The 21,836-nt window shown below is 43.3% G+C and overlaps 1 protein-coding gene across 1 annotated transcript in view; it reads right to left on the bottom strand.

The window, feature by feature from the left end:
* The window catches only part of LOC122926680 (nicotinamide N-methyltransferase-like), a 48,416-nt gene that overhangs the window by 11,934 nt on the left and 14,646 nt on the right, over positions 1-21,836 (bottom strand). The window contains exon 3 of the mRNA XM_044278138.1: positions 4,338-4,545. Within this exon, the coding sequence (XP_044134073.1) occupies positions 4,338-4,545 (208 nt within the window). The remainder of the gene's footprint in view (positions 1-4,337; positions 4,546-21,836) is intronic.

Below are 21,836 nucleotides of genomic sequence, written 5' to 3'. Positions count from 1 at the left end.
TGGGGGGACCTAGGGCAGAGTCCCCCCCAATGCCACTCTGAACTCTGCAGAGAGCAGCACACATACATACATTTGATCTCCCGTGCCCACCCTGACCTTTGGCCTGTTTGTGGATTGTATATACTCTGTCTGTGCTAACCTTGGCTTTTGCCTCATCTCTTGGTGCTATGTGCTGGTGTAGATAGCAGCTTTATAGCTGCCCTGCACAGGAGACCAGATCAAGAGTTAAAGGATGCTGGGGGGCTACTTAGATAACACTCATAGGAGTAGCCGCAAGTGAAATTTGTGACAAGTGACAAAGCGGATCCACATCCACTTTCAAAACAAAGAACAATAGTGAATGATGGCCTAGCTTGTCTTGTGAATTTGACTACATGTACCTTTATACAGTGCCTTGCAAAAATATTCACTCCTTTGACTTTTTTTTCTGTGTTTTGTTACATTACAGCCTTAAGTTCAACATTTTGTTAATCTGAATTTTATGTGAGGGATAAGAACACAATAGTCTAAGTTGGTGAAGTGAAATGAGAAATATATATAAATAAAAATATTGTTTAGAAATAGAAAACAGAAAATTGGCATTTGCGTATGTATTCACCCCCTTTGTTAGGAAGCCCATAAAAAGCTCTGGCTCAACCAATTACCTTCAGAAGTCACATAATTAGTGAAATAATGTCGCCTGTTTGCAATCTAAGTGTCACATGATCTGTTATTACATATACACACCTTTTTTGAAAGGCCCCAGAGGCTGCAACACCTAAACAAGAGGCATCACTAACCAAACACTGCCATGAAGACTAAATAACTCTCCAAACAAGTAAGTGACAATGTTGTTGAGAAGTACAAGTCAGGGTTAGGTTATAAAAAAATATCCAAATCTTTGACGATCCCCAGGAGCACCATCAAATCTATCAGAACCAAATAGAAAGAACATGGCACAACAGCAAACCTGCCAAGAGACGGCTGCCCACCAAAACTCACGGACCGGGAAAGGAGGGCATTAATCAGAGAGGCAGAACAGAGACCTAAGGTAACCCTGGAGGAGCTGCAGAGTTCTACAGCAGAGACTTGAGTATCTGTACATAGGATGACAATAAGCTGAACGCTCCATGGAGTTGGGCTTTATGGCAGAGTGGTCAGAAGAAAGCCATTACTTTCAGCTAAAAACAAAAAGGCGCGTTGTGAGTTTGCGAAAAGGTGGGAGAAAATGTATGGAGTAAGGTGCTCTGGAATGATGAGACTAAAATTGAACTTTTCTGCAATGAAAGAAAACGCTATGTCTGGCACAAACCCAACACATCACATCACCCAAAGAATACCATCCCCACAGTGAAACATGGTGGTGGCAGCATCATGCTGTGGGGATGTTTTTCAGCAGCCGGGACCGGTAAAAATGGTCAAAGTCAAGGAAAAGATGGATGGTGTTAAATACAGGGATATTCTTGAGCAAAACCTGTACCACTCTGTGTGTGATTTGAGGCTAGGACGGAGGTTCACCTTCTAGCAGGACAATGACCCCAAACACACTGCTAAAGCAACACTTGAGTGGTTAAACAGGAAACATGTAAATGTGTTAGAATGGCCTAGTCAAAGCCCAGATTTCAATCCAATAGAAAATCTGTGGTCATACTTAAAGATTGCTGTTCACAAGCGCAAACCATCCAACTTGAAGGGGCTGGAGCAGTTTTGCAAGGAGGAATGGGCAAAAATCCCAGTGGTAAGATGTGGCAAGCTCATAGAGACTTATCCAAAGTGACTTGGAGCTGTGATTGCCGCAAAGGGTGGCTCTCTCTCAAAGTATTGACTTTGGGGGGGTGAATAGTTATGTACATTGACTTTTTCTGTTATTCTGTCCCATTTGTTGCTTTACAATAAAAAAATAAAATAAAAAAATCTTCAAAGTTGTGGGCATGTTCTGTAAATTAAATTATGCATATCCTCAAACAATTCATGTTAATTCCAGGTTGTGAGGCACCAAAACACAAAACATGTCAAGGGGCGTGAATACTTTTGCAAGGCACTTTATATATTTCTGACTTTTCTCTTCCTTGTTCCTTGAATTTTCTCTTTCATTGTTCCTTGTTAAGCTGGCTATACATTCAAGGTAACTTGTTCAGCCAGCTTTATTGGAAAATATTAAAATCCTTGGTACAGTGCCTCAAGACCTGCTTATGTGTTTTAAACAAAAGATGTTCTTAATCATGTTTAAAGGAAACCTGTCACCATAAAAATGCAGTGCAATCTGCTGGCGGCATTTTATAGACCAAGGGGAGCTAAGTATATTGATCTATAGTTTTGAGGGATAACTTGTATTCCATTCATTTAAATTCCTGCTCATTCTGGGCTTTGACATCCATGAGGTGGTCCTATCTGTCACGGTAAGTGAGGAAAGGGAGAACACCAAATAAACAAACTACAAAAGTAACACAGACTAGGCCCCAAATCTAGTGAGGAGGGGGGTGGTAACCTCCTAGTTATCCCTGAGCCTCTCCCTGACTGCTGACAGTATGAGCAAATCCTAACGGTGGAAGAACTCACACACCAGAACCTAAGACCTGCTGAAACTGTCACAAACCCTAAATTTGGGAGTTGGGATGAGACTGCCGGGACCTTCCACCGTGAAGGGACCAGCGTCTCCCTGAGACCTAGACACAACATACACACAATGTAGAACCAGGAGGACTTGGCTATAGATGAGTAAGAAGCAGGAGAACCTCCAACAACCAACTTAGAACTCCAGAACTCCAGAAGGTAATTACAACCACAAGGTCCGCAGTGAGAGGCGGGCTTAAATAGAGCCACTAAACAGCAAATGAGCAAAACCTGTGGAGAGGTGAGATCCTGCCCACAACAACAGACAGCAAGGAAAAACAGAAAGACCTGTCAGATAGACTCACGTGCTGCAAGTCTATCTGATCTTCTCAGACCTCTCACAGGGCAGGCAGTGACACTATCAGTGATTGACAGCCTTTTCTGTATACATAATCTTATGGGGGAGGCTGTCAATCATTGAGCAGGAATTTGAATAAAATACAACTTACCGGTATATTGAATCCTGTCCCACAAAACTATATATAATTCTGTTCAGCTCTTGCTGCTGTGTAACATGCTGCCTGCAGCTCAGACACCATGTTCGATGTGACAGGGTTATTTTAGGAACATGTATAAGGCTAGTTTCACACTAGTGTTAAAATCTTCCAGCAGTCTGTTCCTGCAGAGGTACAGCCTGCTGGAGTTCATCGTATCTGGCATAGCTGGAAAGGGTGGGAGCACTGCCAGGCTCCATTGACCATAATAGGACCCAGAGGGGATCCAGCCTGTTTACAACATTATTGCTGGGATTGGGCTGGACAGTAACCAGTGCTATGCCAGATACGATGAACTTTGGAAGGCTACAATCTGGAATATTTTAGTGCTAGTATGAAACTAGCCCTAGCCATTCTTTTTAGTGCCAGGTTTTAACTGTGGATTCTTCCATTGCTGGACTTTTTTCCATACTTCGAATTGACTTTCTCCTGAGATCCATGCATGAAGGTTTCCATCTGAGCTACTCTACGTTGAGCTGACTATTGTTGTTTCAGTCTCAGTATGATCCACTGCTTATAAATACATTCTAAGGGAGCCCCAAACATATTCCTGGTCTAGTCTTCTTTTACTTAGGATACACGTTGAAGTTGCAGAGTGTCTAGATGCTGTGTATCAGCAAAAAGAAGGTGGAATCAAAGTTCAGGAGGCAGTTGGGGAAGTTTTAGGAGTGTACACCACAGGTCCTGGACTGAAGTAGAGCGAAAATCTGTTAGGTGTCCTGGACTGAGAAACAGCATAAACAGAGTTATCTATAGACCTAAAAAGTGTAACCTGCTAAATTCAGAGAGGAAGAGCTGGGCAGTACAGAGCAGAGTATAATCTGTATGCAGGGGCGTAGCTATAGGGGAAGCAGGGGATGCTGCTGCTTTGGAGCCCAAAGTCAAAAAGGGCCCACCCAAGGAGAGGAGGACTAAAAAATGTTATTGTCAGTGTCCCCTCAACAGTATTATAAAATAACTGCATCCTAAAGAAAGTATTTACAGATTTGCATCACTATGGTTGCCCCTGACAACAGAATAGTGTTTCTAGAGACTGTTGACAACCAGAAATTTAAAAGACATTTTACACAAGTTGTTTGCTGGTTGCATCTGTCATGTTATACCATTATCTTCAACAAAAACAATGTTAATTTGCAGCCGCTGCCTTAGTATTATTTTTGCCATTCATCCAGTACATAGAATTCTATCATACAATGGGGAAGACAGACTTTTTCCCCAGTACATAGATTTATTTTTTGTTAATTTACTTACCGATTGTTTTTAAGGTCACACACAAATCTCAAGTAGGGAGACCAATCAAAAGCATCATTTCTACTATTTAGCCATTTCTCAATTTCATGTAGGTTTCCTTGGAAATAATCAGTCAGATAGATCTTTTCAAAAACTTCACATGCAGACAGTATGTTATGTATGGAGGGACCAGCACCAATTTCAATGAGACTATGACCTTTAACACGACCTGATAAAAAATCAAATTGATTTTAAAGAGTTATTATTATCACAATTTCAATTAAAATCAAAGGTAGAGTAAGGCTGGATTCAGATGGCTGTTCTGATTTCCATAAGCAAATCATGGATTTTTCTGGATATCCATATGGTGTCTGAGTGTCTCCATTTTTTCCAGACCCATTTTAAAGCTTGTATTTTAGAATTGGGAGTGGAGGAGAATATATTGGGAGTAGAAGAGCTGTGTATATATTCAGAGTGAAAGAGTTGTGTATATATTGGGAGTGGAAGAGTTGTGTATATATTGGGAGTGGAAGAGATGTGTATATACTATGAGAGGAGGGGATGTGTATATACTGTGAGTGAAGGAGATGTGTATATATTGGGAGTGGAGATGCTGTGTATATACTGTGAGTGGAGGAGTTGTATATATATTGGGAGTGGAAGAGATGTGTATATGTTAGGAGTGGAGGAGATGTATATATATTGGGAGTGGAGGTGCTGTGTACTGTATATACTGTGAGAGGAGGCTCTGTGTATATATTGGGAGTGGAGGTGCTGTGTACTGTATATACTGTGAAAGGAGGATCTGTGTATATATTGGGAGTGGAGGTGCTGTGTACTGTATATACTGTGAGAGGAGGATCTGTGTATATATTGGGAGTGGAGGTGCTGTGTACTGTATATACTGTGAAAGGAGGATCTGTGTATATATTGAGAGTGGAGGTCCTGTGTATATACTGTGAGAGGAGATGTGTTTATACTGTGAGAGGAGGAGATGTGTATATACTGTGCGTGGAGGAGATGAGTATATAGTGTGAGTGGAGGAGATGTGTATATACTGTGAGCAGAGTAGTTGTGTATATATTGGGAGTGGAGGAGATGTATAAATACTGTGAGTTGAGGAGATGTGTATATACTGTCAGTGACTAAACTGAGAATGGGGGTACTTTGTACTGTATATACTGTGAGTAGGAGCTGTGTATATATTAGGAGTGGAGGAGATGTGTAAATACTGTGAGTGGAGGAGATGTGTATATAATGTGAGTGGAGGAGATGTGTATATAATGTCAGTGGAGGGGATGTGTATATACTGTGAGTGAACGAGCTGTGTATATATTAGGAGTGGAGGAGATGTGTATATAATGTGAGTGGAGGAGATGTGTATATACTGTGAGTGAAGGAGCTGTGAATACATTGGGAATGGAGGAGCTGTGAATATGTTAGGAGTGGAGGAGATGTCTATATATTGGGAGTTGAGGTCCTGTGTACTGTATATACTGTGAGAGGAGGAGATGTGTATATATTGCTAGTGCAGATGCTGTGTATATACTGTGAAAGGAGGAGATGTGTATATATTGTGAAAGGAGGAGATGTGTATATACTGTTTATACAGTGTGAGTAGAGGAACTTTGTATAGTATATACTGCGAGTGTATATTCTGTGGTTGTATTATAGGGGGAATTTTACTATCCAGAATATGGCTTGCAATCTCACTGATATTTAAAGGGCAATGTGGCTGTCAGTACTGTGATGTACTTTTTGTTCAATTTACCTATGTAATAATATTTGAGATTTTATTGGGGGGGGGGGGGGTGGCAGGTATATGGTATATGCCTTGGGGCTTGTGCCCCTGATCTTTTAAGACCCTGGGTAGTAAGTAACAAACATTTGCTACATGTACTGTAGTAGTAATCTAATCTTTACTTAGTACATGAAGTAGTAGGGTAATATACAGTTAGTACAGCTAATATACAGTTACTACTACTTCTACAGCTATAGAAGTAGTAGTAATGTAAAGCTTAGTAAATGTAGTAGTAATGTACACTTAGCACAAGTAATGCAATTTGCATATATTGCAACTTTATGGACACCACTTGTTTGGGCTTCTAATGTTACTATTCCGTTGCAGCTACTATACTTATCTACATGACTGATTGGAAGTGTTCGGGACCTTAAAGGGACACCTCCATCAGAAAGGGGTATGGCTTTAAAACTCAGTGGGGGAGATTAATCAAACTGGTGTAAAGTAGAACTGACTTAGTTGCCCAATCAGATTCCATCTTTCATTTTTTACAGCTCTTTTGGAAAATGAAAGTTAGAACCTGATTGGTTGCTATGGGCAACTAAGCCAGTTCTACTATACACCAGTTTGATAATTGTCCCCAGTATTTGTAGAAAGCATATTACTTAGTTGTTTTTGGCTGTTTCTCTTTTTTTCTTTGCAGCAATACTATAACATTAAAAAGGAAATACAAAATAACGTCCTTCTGTAGCAGCACAGAGAGATAAAACACCTGTAGACATATAAAATGTCAGGTATTTATTTCATATAAGATATGAAATCATAAAAATTATGATTTCATATTTTTATGAAATATGAAAAATGAAAAAATGTAATTGGCGGACATATAAACGCCAGTTCTTTTATTGATGAGATCTAAAGTTAATTTGTGCAGCTAATGAAACAGGGTGCAATTAATTATATAAAATATAATTTATAAATACATGCAGTAAAAATGGTATACAAATGAATACAAGGATAATATCAAAATTGACCACACGATGGTGCTCTACCGTTTACGCTGGGCTCACTTGATTTACTACACCAAGTACAATACAATACAACTTTTTCCTTTATCAAATTATTACTGATTAGTGTACTGGTTATCAAAATATTATAATGCAACAACAAAAAAACAATTATAGAAATTAATCTGTGGAAAATCCCTTATGCTCAATCAAAGAATATGGCAGTAAGAGACACCTTATAAATACGCCCGTTGGCCTTACTACGGATAATAAAATCCGATCAGAGATTCCACTTTTATAGCAATATTATAGGAATCCTAATGATGTGCACGTTCATTAAAATTTCCCATAAAATTATTGTTTTAACACTATTGACCCACTAATAATGGGGTCTCAACTATATGCCAATTAGAGCGATTTATAATTACTGCAAATGAAATAAATTATACATTACCCCTGGCTTTGGGATAAATGCACACAGGAATATAAATATATATATATATATATATATATATATATATACAAACCGGATTCCAAAACTACATATACAGTAGTTGAAATAAAATATAATTTTTCACTTCATGTCCCAATTTTTATTAATTCTATGAAACACCTTTGGGGTCAAGCCATTCCTTAAAGGGTTTAGTTTCCAAAATAGGGTCACTTAGAAACTTGTAATTTATGATACAATCTCTGATCGCTAGATTTTTACCCCGTACTCACATCTAAACCTTAATGGGTTAAGAGTAGTAAAGAGTAATGAGATAGAAAGAGGCTGTAACTAGACAGGCAAAACTAGTACTGGATCAGAATCCAAAAGCTGAGTCAAGTACACAGCAGAGTGAAACCAGGAGATAATGTCAGAGACAAAGGCAACAGGCAAGTTCACAAGCTAGCAGAGTCTAATAGTAAACCAATTCCAAAATCAAGCAGGGTCAAATAACAAGCAAATTCAAATACTAGGAGGTCGTGTCAGAGGCTTCCCTATTCAGCTCAGCTGCTGGCACTCCCCACCAGCACAATGCAGTTACACATACAGCTGCATGGAGGAGTGTGCAGGCCCAGGAATCCGCCTGTGCATTCCTCCTACACAGCCCAGCAAATGTGATGCATGACCGAGTGGAGCCTGCTGGATAGCGCACTATGTGCTCCAATCATTTTTTTAACAGACGTGGCACTATCAAAAGGGGGCACAATGTTGGTATAACTACTGAAAGGGAGGTACAATGTGGGCATAACTACTGTGATGGGGCCACAATGTGGGCACTAGAATGGAGGGAGCATTAGAAAAGTGGATAAGGAGATCTGTCAGTCACAAACCAACTCTCAAGGAGGAAAAAATAAAAAAGTACATTTCCTAAAAGTGCAAAATTTTATGACAACTTAAAATGTATGTTCACAAATGTAGTTGGTGTTGCTGAGACATGGCTGGATTCTTCTCATGATTGGGCTGTAAATCTTCAAGGTTTTACGCTCTTTAGAAAAAATAGCGATAAACGCAAAGGTGGTGGTGTATGTATGTATGCCAGGAGTAATATGAAAGTAAGTGTGAAAGAAACAATTCTGGCTGAATGTTGTGAGGATGTTGAAACCTTGTAGGTCAGGGACAGAGGGAAAAAATTTATGAAAAAATAATTCTTGGTGTGATCTATAGTCCCCCACAATATCACTGAGGAGATAGACGCTCAACTGTATGTGCAAATAGAGCGGGCGGCGCATGCTGGCACAGTAGTGATGATGGGAGATTTTAACCATCCAAACATAGATTGGGAACATGGTTCTGCCTCTGCTGCAAAACCGAGAAAATTCCTCAGCTTTTTGCAGAATAATTTTATGGGCCAGTTTGTAGAAGATCTAGAGGCGATGCTGTTCTGGATCTAGTAATTAATGCAGAGCTTGTGAGAAATGTCACTGTCCATGAAAACCTTGGTAACAGTGACCACAATATGATTACATTCCAATTAAACTGTAAAAAACTAACTCAGGTCGGTAGGGCAAAAACACTTAATTTCAAAAAGGTGACTTTCCCAGGGTTGAGTGCTGCACTTCAAGACATAGACTGGGAGCAACTAATGTCACATAATGACACTAATGCTAAATGGAGTGCTTTAAATCTATTTTGGATAAATATATTGTTAAATACATTCCTAGAGGTAACAAGTACAACCGAATTAAATGAAACCCCACATGGCTTACAAATAATGTTAAAAGTGCAGTAAATGACAAAAAGAGGGCCTTTAAGAAATACAAATTGGAGGGGTCAGCTGTAGCCTTTAAAAAGTATAAAGAACTAAATTATTTATGTAAGGGGGTAATAAAATCAGAGAAAATACACAATGAAATACAGGTGACCAAAGAAAGTAAGAACAACCCCAAAACATTCTTCAAATACACAAACACAAAAAAAAAACAATGTCAGAACATGTAGGACCCCTAAATGATGGTAACTGGGGATCAAGAGAAGGCAGAGCTCCTAAATGGGTTTTTAGCTCTGTATATACAAAAGAAGACGGCATCTCATGAGGGTGGTGCCACTGGAGGAAATACCTCAAATAACATACTTACCTGGCTGACTGTAGATATGGTGCTTAATATGCTAAAAAAAATTAAAGTGCACAAGCCCCCAGGTCCAGAGGGATTACACCCTAGAGTTCTAAAGGAGCTCAGTTCAGTTATTGCTTTGCCTCTGTTCATAATATTTGCAGATTTTTTAATGACAGACATTGTACCAAGGGACTGGTGCAAGGCAAATGTGGTGCCCTTTTTTTTTAAAAAGGGTGCTAGGTCTTCACCAGGAAATTATAGACCAGTAAGCTTAACATCCATAGTGGTAAAAATGTTTGAGGGCCTTCTACAGGACTACATGCAGGATTATGTAGACCTGCTTGTGACGTATATTAACGTCCTCAGGGACAGTCCATAATGAGCAATTGCGATGTTAGATCTGCTTGTGACGTATGTTAACGTCCTCAGGGGCAGTCAATAATGACTAAGCAATAAAGTGCTGACTATCTGGTTAACTAGGTAAAGTGCAGAGTCAATACCCAAAAATGTATATATTATCACTTTGCGGCACCTAAAAAAGAACACACACAATGGGCACGGTACACTTGAATGTTGCAGAAAATGTAAAAAGGTTAGTGCAAATTTTTAATGAATGCACATTTTTTATGTAATAAAACAGTGCAATGATAAAATCACATAAAAGTCTCTTTTCTTCATGTTTGAAGGTAAAGTGCACCAAACTGGAACTTTAAGTGCAATAAAGTCTTTTACATGCAAAAGAGTCTTTTATAATCCATAGGAAATAGGATAATGTCATTATTTGTAATCCACATAAGGAAATAATGTCATTTGTAATCTACATGGGTAGCAATGTAATATAGCAGCATAGGTTATGAGAACCATTAGGTAAAGGGGGCTCCCAAATAACCTGAAAAGGAGGAAAAAAGGAATTTTGGCGTATACTGTACGCAAATGGGAGGTAAACGATGGTGGGGGGGGGAGTCCTGACTCACATGGCCATCCGGGTGAGGGCTAAAAACAGGGCAACCTAAAAACATAGAAACAGATAATATGCCAACAGGCCCTCACCCTTCAGACGCAGTCCACGAAGTGGCTCCCAAATGTCACTGTTTTTCAACTGAAGAGGATGCTGGAAAGAGGCTCCTTATGGAATGTTCCTCAGGTCCTCCTCGCTGCTGCTGGAGAAACTCATAAGTGGTCTGTCCTGCCTCTGATAATCCACTTTGGCTTGAGTGGTGGAGCGCCACTGCCCTCCTGTAGCAGAACGTGGTGATGATCGGGTGGTCACATTTTTTACTGCAGCAGCCATCTTCTGCTTCATAGAGACGGCGACTCTTGCCATCCCAAAGGGGTCCAGTATCTCCGGCTGTAGGGGTTTCGGCAAACAGTCCTCCTCTCTTGGGGGTAAATCTTGTACTGCTGCCCTCCTCATTGCGGCCTCCATTTTCCAAGGTGGCTGGTAGTTAACTACCATCGGGGTTATGGTCACTGATGTGGTGGACATGCATGGTTGTGGGGAGAGTGCTGGCAGGCCTTGTATGAGTGGCTCCGACTCTGGCTGGGGTTTCTCTCTAAACCATAGCACACCATCGGCTGACTCCTGAAGACAGCGCACTCTGCTGGTGGCACTAGGCTCGTCTGGCCATTCCTCAAGTATGGTCAAACATACGACCGCCACAGCAAAAGGGCCCTAAAGAGATTCCATGGGGGTGTATTCCATGGTGTACCCCAAGTAAAGGTTATGGCGGGCTTGTGGCAAGTAGGGACACTTCACAGAGCGTCTGTTGACATAAAGCTCCCAGCCAGTCTCATTATCTTGGACAAATCCGGACCCCCGTTCTACAGAAAACCGTATTACGCTTCCGGTTCTCCTCTTAAATATGGAGTTCCTGGGTTGTGGCCTGACCCAGACCCTGATAACCCAGTCTTCCACTGCTTGGCGGTACTCCCACATATTGTAGGCTCAGGCAGTAATCTCCTTGGGGACCATAAGATTGAGTCCCTCGAATGACCCATGTTTTCTGGGCAGCGGAGTGGAAACACTGACTGACTCCGCCACGCCAGGGAATACCTGCGGTACCTCGCTGTACTTGCGAGAGGTAGATCTCCTCAGGTGCTGACTTCTCCTCGGGGCTTTCGTCACCCCACACAATGCCACCCCAGTCTGGCTGGTGAGAACGAACCATGCTGCTTTCTCTTGTGCGGGCAGGGACTGGAGATGAAGGAGGGACTTAAAGAGAGGAGCTTCCCCTTCCTGTCTTCACACAGTAACATCACTCCCGGTGGGAAGGGCTAGACTTTCCTGTTCCAACTGGGGGCGTTCCTGGATTTTCCCGCTCTGGCTAGGCAAGAAGATGCTGCACCATCAAAGTTAAAGATGGCTGATTAATACTTCGGACACCGGTGCGCATGTTTTTGCGCATGCCGCGCTGCAATAAATGCATTAAAGTCATTTTTAAGGGTAGTTTTGTAAATCCAATTGGCTATATAGTTCATGGCACACAGATTGACCTTGTCCGAATCATGTTCGTGACGCCAAATGCAACAAGGATGGGGGTTGGTGTTCACTACTAGGGGTCCCTTAAAGTAAATAGTCGCGTCGCGCCCTCTTCCTCTCCGTCCCGCTCGCTTGTCCTGCTCTGGTGTACCCTCCATTCTGCTCCCGGCTCAGAGACAACACTGGGGTCTGCCCTCGTCTGAAGGCTGCTGTCTGCAGGATTTGATCGCATCTATCTGCGCCTGGTTGTCTCCTCCTGCATGTTTCCTGCTGCCTTCTCCATCTCCCTGTACCTCCCCTCCTTTTGTCCGGCTGGACTTGCTGCTTTTGACTCCTTGTGCTTCTATGGTCCCTTCCCTCTGGTTTTGGATGTGCTGAGGGTTGAGACTTGCTCGGAGGGACGCTGGATGCACGTGCTGCGGCTTGGATCGTCCTGCGGAGATTCCTTCTGCCTCCTTTGGGTCTGTGCCTGATGTTCTGTCTCCCCCTGCTGTCCAAAATCGTCAGTAAAAAGCTCCTCTCTTTTGTGGATTCTGGCAGCCTTCAAGAGCCTTCATGAAGAACTGAGGTTCGCCTCCTGTCCATGAAAATCCTTTGCAGACTGTGAGATCCTTCCACACAGAAATTTAAGTCTTGTGATCTAGCCCCTTGCTTGTTTTTTGTTTTTTTTCCTCCAAAGAGAGGGGAAAGAGAAGAGAGGGAAGAGAGAAGGAGAGGGGAAGGAGAAAGGAAAGGAAGGGATAAAAGGAAAAGGGGAAGTTATAAGCCAGGAGGAGTGAAGGGAGGAAAAAGAAATAAAAGAAAGCAGGAGGGAGAAGGAGAAAAAGGAGAAGAAAGGAAGGAAAAAAATAAAATAAATAAAAAACAAGGAGTAGACAATGACGCCAAAGCCAAATCACCGCTCCACAGATTCTGCAAAAACAGGGCAGAAAGCTGCCGAGACAGCAAAAATCGATTAGTATTTGAGATCTCCTCAAGTAATTACCAGAACAGCACTTAAAGTGAAACAGGATGTATGTTAAAAAAAAAACAATACGGGTATTGGTCCAGAAGAGATAGTGACGCCCAATGAGTGTCCACAGGGGGGAGACGGAGAAGGGGGTGACGAATCCTTGATTTGTATGGCAGAACTCTCTCCAATAGAAGAAATTCTAGTCATGGTTAAAAACAGCGGAAAAGTAGTGCAGGACATTGCCATTCAGCTGGGGGCATTCCAGTCAGATGTCTCTTTAATAAGAGAAGCTATAATAAAAATAAGAGACAGAGTTACCGTTATGGAAAAATCCATGGGCTCTCTAGAACATGAAGTAAAAATATTAAAATCCGATCCTGTCACTTTAAGCACAGACTACAATCGTCTACCAAAAAAAATGATCGATTTGGAAGACAGGTCCAGACGTTGCAACATTAGAATTGTGGGTCTACCCAAAGGTGCAGAGGAAAATAATCCTGTTGGAATGTTACAGTCGTTAATATTTGATAACTTTGGGAGAGAGAACTTTTCCTCCCTTTTTTTTTTTGGAGAGGGTTCATCGAATCCCTGGTGGGAAACCAATTCCGGGAAACCAACCACAGGTACTTTTGGTCAAGACTCTTGTTTCCCGGGACAGAGACATAGAGACATGATTTTAAAGAGGGCCAGGGAGTGCTCCCCAACTACATATAATGGGAGTAATGTATTTTTTTCCCCGGATTTTTCAAAAGAAGTTCAAGAAAAGAGACGTAGCTATTTTGCTATTAAAAAACGCTTACAGAGTAAGGACATTAAGTACTCTTTTCTGTATCCAGCTAAACTGCGTATATCATTTAATGGACTAACTAATTTTTTTGACACACTGGATCTGGCCACTGATTGGCTAGACCGGAATAATGTTTAGTCCTGTGGTTTGATTATTTTTTTTATTTTTTTTGTGTAAAGTATGAGTGGGATTGATGGGGAGGGGGGGATGGTCAAAGTTGAGAGATCTGCTGTTTGACAGTAGTGGATCATGGGGTCTGTGGGACTGGGGGGGAGGGTGGCAATCTTTTTGTTGGGTTGATGGGGGGAGGGAGGTGGGGCAGGCAGGAGGGTGGGTCGCGATGTGTCTCTGGAGTTGATGGGGGGGGAATAACAATGGGGGAGCAGGGGACTTGCTTACTTTAGGTCCAATACTGTTCTATATCAATCAGAGTGTTAACCTGGAATGTGTGGGGTCTTGGAAATAAACTTAAAAAACAAGCTATATTTGATTTAGCCCAAAGACATTTACCAGCGGTGATATGTTTCTTGTAGACCCATTTCACTAAGGAGATGGCCCGGCGAGTCACTAGGGGATGGGTCACGCAGGCATTTCACTCTACATTTTCTAGCTACTCTAGAGGTGTTTTAGTCTTTTTTCACAAAAGGGTTGATTTTGCCTGCGAGGCAACCTTTATTGATAGTCAAGGAAGGTTTGTTTTCCTCTATGGGTAACTTTTTGGTAGACTATCTATTCTGGCTTTTATTTATATTCCTCCCCCATTTTCCTTACATGTACTTAAAGGGGTATTCCCATCTTCATGATCAGGTTTCAAATGTTTACACTGATCCCATACTTCATTTTTCTAAATTGCTTCTATTATTTATAATGCACCCATTTAGCTAAATTGCCTTCCCACCGATCCATTGTTTACACTTGGCAACCCATAGATACGGCCACCGCTCCAGGGCCGCATCTATGTGCCGCGCTTGCGCAGACCGCACTTACTTTTCACCCAGGCAGCCGATCATTCCCACGAGAGCGCGCACGTCTGCTACAGAGCCACGCATGCGCTCCCCATCTTTCTTCAGGGGAGAGAATTGAGAAAAATTAGCGGAGGAGCAGGGGCTTTGTGATCTATTGGCAGCTCCCAGCGCAGCCCTGATGTCCTCTGTGAGCAGTGAAGAGATCGGAGGTGCGCTCCTGTTTATAACTAGGAACTTTGTATCGGGTGAGGGCAGCTGGCAGCTGAGCCGGAGAGGCGGGGGAGGGTAGTGCAGAGAGGAGATCCCGGGGAGAGAAGTCGTGCTGCTGCCGCTGCTGCCACAGTCCGGGATTTTGACCCTGAAACACAGGTGTCAGTGACAAACAATCATGATAATGGGCAGGAGAGGCTGTGAGTAATGGACTGTTTATATTTATGAGACCTCCGTACAGATAGCGAGCTCAGTCAATGCAGCAAGAACCCCCCCCCCCCCATAAGGATTATAAAAGTGCAGTTTAACCCCTCAAAGGGTTTCTACCACATCATTTGGACCTGCTAGTGTCTGCTCTACCTAACCATGCTATTCTAAGACCTCTGTATTCCGCCCCGCTCGTCCGTCAAGCCCGTCCATCTCCTTTAGATTGCCAGCCTCCATCTCATTCGTTCGCCGAATTCTCGCGCCTGCGTCTGTATTCAGCCCAGGCGCAGTGACTGTCTGAACGCTCCCTGCGCCGACATCTCCACTGCGCCGATTACGTCCGAGTGCTCCGAGGAACAGACGGCGCAGACGCAGTGGAGATGCCGGCGCAGGGAGCATTCAGACAGTCACTGCGCCTGCGCTGAATACAGACGCACACGGCGCAGGCGCGAGAATTCGGCGAATGAATGAGATGGAGGCTGGCAATCTAAAGGAGATGGGCGGCTTGACGGACGAGCGGGGCGGAATACAGGGTGAGTAGACAGAGCCTCTAGGTGCTGAAAAGACGCCCCCATAGCACCCAGAGGCTCAATTGCATAGCAATAAAAGTAGTTTTTTTTTTGTGTAACGGCTGCACACAAAGGTCTTAGAATAGCATGGTTAGGCCCCATGCACACGGCCGTTGTTCACAGCCGTGTGCGGGCCGTGGAACCGCGGCCTGGATCCCTCCTGAGAGCAGGAGCGCACGGCGTCACTGGTTGCTATGACGCCGTGCGCTCCCTGCTGCCGGCACAGTACAGTAATATACTGGTATAGATCATACCAGTGTATCACTGTATTGTGGCGGCAGCAGGGAGCGCACGGCGTCATAGCAACCAGTGACGCCGTGCGCTCCTGCTCTCAGGAGGGATCCAGGCCGCGGTTCCACGGCCCGCACACGGCTGTGAACAACGGCCGTGTGCATGGGGCCTTAGGTAGAGCAGACATAGGTCCAAATGAGGTGGTAGAAACCCTTTAACCACCGACACGCCAGTGAAGACTAGAACCAGTAATAATTAATCGGGCCAAACAGTGCGGCTATAGGCTGAACACTGTGTATAGGGGAGGCCGCAGGATCCTCGCCATGGGATCCAACTACAGATTAGGGGATTGCATTCTAAGCAATTTCCTTGTATAATAAGGGTGGAGGAGTAATAGCAGAGCAGCTGGCAGAGCCGTCCTGCCGGCCATTTACAGAATACAGGCTGCCCTAAACAGCACTCGCTAGACGGTGAAGGGCACAATGCCACCCGGTTCTGTGCTGGTATTATTCCTGCGTGTAAAGGGGCCACTCTGATAATAATGTTCTATGAGGCAACTACTCAGAAACAGGTTTTTTTTTTAATTTGGGTTGGGGGGGAGGCATTTTTATAACTCTTGGTGCGTTTTTTTGAGTCCATGCCATTTTTTTCAAGCCTTTTCCCATAAACTTTCCTACTAGAATAAAATGACTAAAAGAAAAGTATAAAAAAAATGTGAACAAAAACTGCGGCAACAATAAGCTGCTGTTCAGCCACAGTACTAATGGTGAAGGAAATAGACGGAATTAGCAGAGATGTGTTTGTGGCGGTTTAGAATCAATGCTGGTGAAAGAGACACAGATGAAGCAGAGCTGTATATGTCGCAGGTCAGCATCAATGCTGGTGAAAGAGAAACAGATGTAGCAGAGCTGAATATGCGGGTGTTCTGACACAGTGCTGTTTGAAGAGAGAAACAGATGTAGTAGAGCTGAATATGCGGCTGTTCTGACGCAGTGCTGGTTGAATAGAAAAACAGATGTAGCAGAGCTGTATATGTGGCAGGTCAGCATCAATGCTGGTGAAAGAGAAACAGATGTAGTAGAGCTGAATATGCGACTGTTCTGATACAGTGCTGTTTGAAGAGAGAAACAGATGTAGTAGAGCTGAATATGCGGCTGTTCTGATACAGTGCTGTTTGAAGAGAGAAACAGATGTAGTAGAGCTGAATATGCGGCTGTTCTGATACAGTGCTGTTTGAAGAGAGAAACAGATGTAGTAGAGCTGAATATGCGACTGTTCTGATACAGTGCTGTTTGAAGAGAGAAACAGATGTAGTAGAGCTGAATATGCGGCTGTTCTGATACAGTGCTGTTTGAAGAGAGAAACAGATGTAGTAGAGCTGAATATGCGGCTGTTCTGACACAGTGCTGTTTGAAGAGAGAAACAGATGTAGTAGAGCTGACTATGCGGCTGTTCTGATACAGTGCTGGTTGAAGAGATAAACAGACAGATGTAGCAGAGCTGTATATGAAGCTTTTCAGACACTGGAGAAGACACATGTAGCTGAGCTGTATATGCATCTATAAAGATACATAGTGTGAGGTTTATACACAACTGGAGTACAGCTGTAATGGAAACAAATCTGCATCAGTGCTGGTGGGTGGGGGTTGGTCAAGCTTTTGGGCTAATGTATAATATGGAATTATAGTTTTTAATGCACAGAATGGGTTTGTAAAAGATCAGACAGATATTTTATGTGTAAAACTGTGCACTGAGCTCACTTCACATGGCTCTCTGAGTGACCATTCCCCTCAGACACTGCAGACTGATGAGTCATACTCTTCACATGAACTAGCACGCAGGACTCGGCTCTCAGTGTGATGTCATAAGGAGGCGTGGCCGTCCTTCACTCTAGCTGCCTAAGCCCGCCCAGCCTTATCTGCAGAAAAGCAGGAAGTTACCAGCTAGCTGGCAGCAATTGAGAATGAAGTAGCAAGATGGGAATACCCCTTTAATGCTTTGTTGACTTTTATGGAGAAATGGCCAGAATGCCCCACTCTGGTGTGTGGAGACTTTAATTGTGTCATGAACCCTAAGATTGACAGGATTCATCTGGAAAACGAACCTCAGTTTTGTACGTCCACTCAGGGATCCCCATTGATGCGATTCTGTAATGAGTCCGGTTTGGTTGATACTTGGGAATTTTTAGGCCGTGGGAGATGTGTCTTCTCTTGTGTAAGTATATCAGGAAGATGTATGTCAAGAATTGACCTAGCCTTGGTAAATAGAAAATAAATGAATCTTGTTAAATTAGTTAGATATGAAGCCAGGGCTTTTTCGGATCATGTACCCTTATTAATAGAACTACATACAAACTTAGACAGGGTTAACGCAAGATCACCTTTCAGACTAAATCCACACTGGTTTACAATTTTAGAGAACAAGGACTTAATTAAGAAGGAGATTGGGTATTTCTGGGATGTAAATGATAACTTGGCCAAGATTCAGCTGATATGGGACACATTCAAAGGAGGAATAGTTTTCAGTAACATTCACAATTTGAGGAAGGAATATAGGAAGATAGAAATGAGCTTAAAAGAAGCTAGTGTACAATACGCTAATGAGTTTAAGAAAAAAATCAGGAAAAAAGAAGAGCCATGCAAAAAGCAAGTCAGGCCTACACAGATTTTTTTACTTGACAAGGCTCAGCAGACCCTTTTTTTCAGGGGACAAAAATATTTCTCAGAATCAGGACGACCTGGAAAATTGCCTGCAAGGATAATATCCAATCAGAACCCCCCCCAAAAAAAAATATAAGAATCCAGACATCAGAGGGGTTAATAATTGAGGATCCAGAACAGATAAAGTTAAACTCCTTGAAGCAGACCTTCTTGCAGATTATAGATAGAGAGGCCTACCAAGATGACAATCACAGTTGGGTGGCCCCTTTCGCACACCCAGACGTGTTTTGCCTTGTAACAGGGAGCAAGCCATGAAGCATTTGCATTAACTCAGCAAAACACTGCAGAGGAAGCCAGAAGTGAAAATAGATCTTACTAAATTCATTGAAAGGATGCTAGACAATGATCACGCTGAAGTTGCAGGACCTCTTGAGACAGATAGGGAACACTGGTATCTACCAATGTTTGGTGTCTACCATTCACACAAACCTAACCAAATTAGAATCGTTTTTGATTCCAGAGTATGAAGGAGTTTCTTTAAATGACGTACTGCTAAGTGGCCCTGACTTAAACAATACTTTGCTAGGTATCCTCATGCGCTTCAGAAAAGAGCCCATTGACTTCACAGCAGATGTGCAACAAATGTTTTATTGCTTTCTTGTCAGAGAAGACCACAGGGACTTTCTACGTTTTCTCTGGTACAAAGACAATGACATAGATAAAGAAATTGTCGAGTACAGAATGAAAGTGCACATATTTGGCAACAGCCCCTCTCCTGCTGTCGCTATATTCTGCATGCAAAAGGCGGCCCAAAAAAAGAGTACTATGGACAAGAAGCCAAGCACTTTGTATTGAGGCATTTCTATGTAGATGATGGACTCGCTTCTGTTAGCACACCTGAAGATGCAATTTCCATCCTCAGTAAAGTAAAGCAAATACTGGCAGAATCCAATCTGTGTCTTCATAAAATCGCTTCCAACAACTAAAAAGTAATGGAAGCATTCCCTGTAGCAGACAGAGCTAAGGACCTTAAAAATATTTGCCTAGGTACAGACACTCTTCCCCTGCAGAAAAGCCTAGGCCTAAGTTGGGATCTAGAAACAGATAGTTTCGTTTTCTGAGTTTCCTCAGAGGAAAAGCCTTTTCCACATATAGGCAGGGCCGTTTCTACAGCCGGGCGAGGGGTGCGACAGAATAATGGGGTGCTGTCAGCAGGGCCCAGCGCCGGAGAGGGGCCCTTTCTGTCTGGAGGCAACAGGAGTGAAGATCCCATTGCATATATTCATCCTCAGGACAGCGATATAGATGAATGGTTTGGGGCAGGGGAGAGGCGTCTTCCTTGCCCATTCCTCTGATAGGGTACATGCTTAGTGCCTGCCGTCTATCAGAGGCCGGTGCAGGCAGTGCGATGACGTCATCACGCTGCCTGAGCCGTACAGCGCGGGACACAGGCCGGAAGAGGCCTACATCATATTGCTGACAGCAGCATAAGGTAAGTATATGTGTTTATTGTTTTTATTATTTATAGTATACTGTGGCAAGAAGGGGGGTGGGGGCCTTATATACTGGCACAATATGGGGGGCACTATGGAGAAGAGGGGAGACAGTATGGGGGCCCTATATATTGCCAAAATATGGGGGGCACTATGGAGAAGAGGGGAAGCACTATGGGGGCCCTATATACTGCCACAATATGGGGGAGGCACTATGGAGAAGAGGGGAAGCACTATGGGGGACCTATATACTGCCAGAATATGGGGGGGCACTATGGAGAAGAGGGGGAAGCACTATGGGGGCCCTATATACTGGCACATTATAGGGGGCACTATGGGTGCCCTAGATACTGGCACATTATGGGAGCACTATGTAGAAGAGGGGAAGGAGCACTATGGGGGTATCTACTGGGGGCCCTATGTACTGGCACTTATAATGGGGGCTCTATGGAGAAGCGAGGGGTAAAGGAGTACTATGGGGACATTTACTGGGGGCCCTATTTACTGGCACACATTATGAGGGGGCACTATGGGGGCATTTAATACTGGCACCCATTTTGGTGCCACTATGGGGAAGGGGGAGAGTAGCATTATGGGGGCATCTATGTGGGGCAGTCTTTAGGGGCATTTTATACTGGCACATTATGGAGGACGCTATGGGGACGGGGAGGAGCATTTTGGGGCATCTTCTAGGGGCACTATATAGGAGTATTTTATACTGGCACAAATTATAGGGTCACTATGGGCACGGGTCATTGGAACACATAAGGGCATTCTGGGGACATTGGCTCTACTGGGGGCACTAAGAGATTTATTAATTTTTTTACTGACACACAACGGGGCATTTTTTGTACTGGCGCACATTATAAGGGGGCGTTTTTCTACTGTTACACATTATAAAGAGAATTATTACTACCAGGGTCATTATGGTGGTCTTTATTACAACTGGGGGACTATGGGAGTATTATTAGCGTACTTCTGGGATACAATTACTGTTGGGACACTGTAGGAGCACTATTACTACTAAGTGCACTCTGTCACAGAATTATTACTATTGTTGGGATTTTTGGGGGACATTATGGTTATACTATTAGTGTCAGGGACACTATTTGCTGGGTGCAGTTATTTTTTTTAGAGCATGATGGGATGTTGAAGGTGGGAGGATGATGGAAAAGTAGGAAACTAAGATGTCTGTCAAACTCTGCAGAGAGAAGAGATGGCTGAAAGAAATCATCATGGCGGTCTGGTCTGAATGGATAAGATAAAGAAAGAGAACATCTACTGCACATCAAAGGAGACGTCACTATATGTAAGAGGTATGTGGCACTGTATTAGGCTACTTTCACAACTGCGTTAGTGATTCTGGCAGGCTGTTCCAGCAGAGAACAGCCTGCTGAAATTCGCTGGATCCGGCACTGCCGGATGCAGACTGAATGCCCGCCGCCCCCATCAACTGCAATGGGGTACGGCAGAGATCCGCCCACAATCTGGGGACGGGGCGCTTTTGGATGTTCGCCCTGTTAGTACATTTCCCTAGAAACTGCCCTGCATATAGGTGTTCTATCCACCGTAAATAGCCTCTATGATTCCCTAGGGTTTGTATCACCTCTGACAATAAAAGGTAAGGCCCTAGTTCGGGAAGTGTCATATGGGAAAAGTGAATGGGATGCATTGC

The sequence above is a fragment of the Bufo gargarizans genome, chromosome 2 (assembly GCF_014858855.1).
Source record: "Bufo gargarizans isolate SCDJY-AF-19 chromosome 2, ASM1485885v1, whole genome shotgun sequence".
Lineage (NCBI taxonomy): Eukaryota > Metazoa > Chordata > Amphibia > Anura > Bufonidae > Bufo > Bufo gargarizans.
The sequence above is the reverse complement of the archived record's forward strand: the minus strand, read 5'-3'. Positions and strand labels throughout refer to the sequence as shown.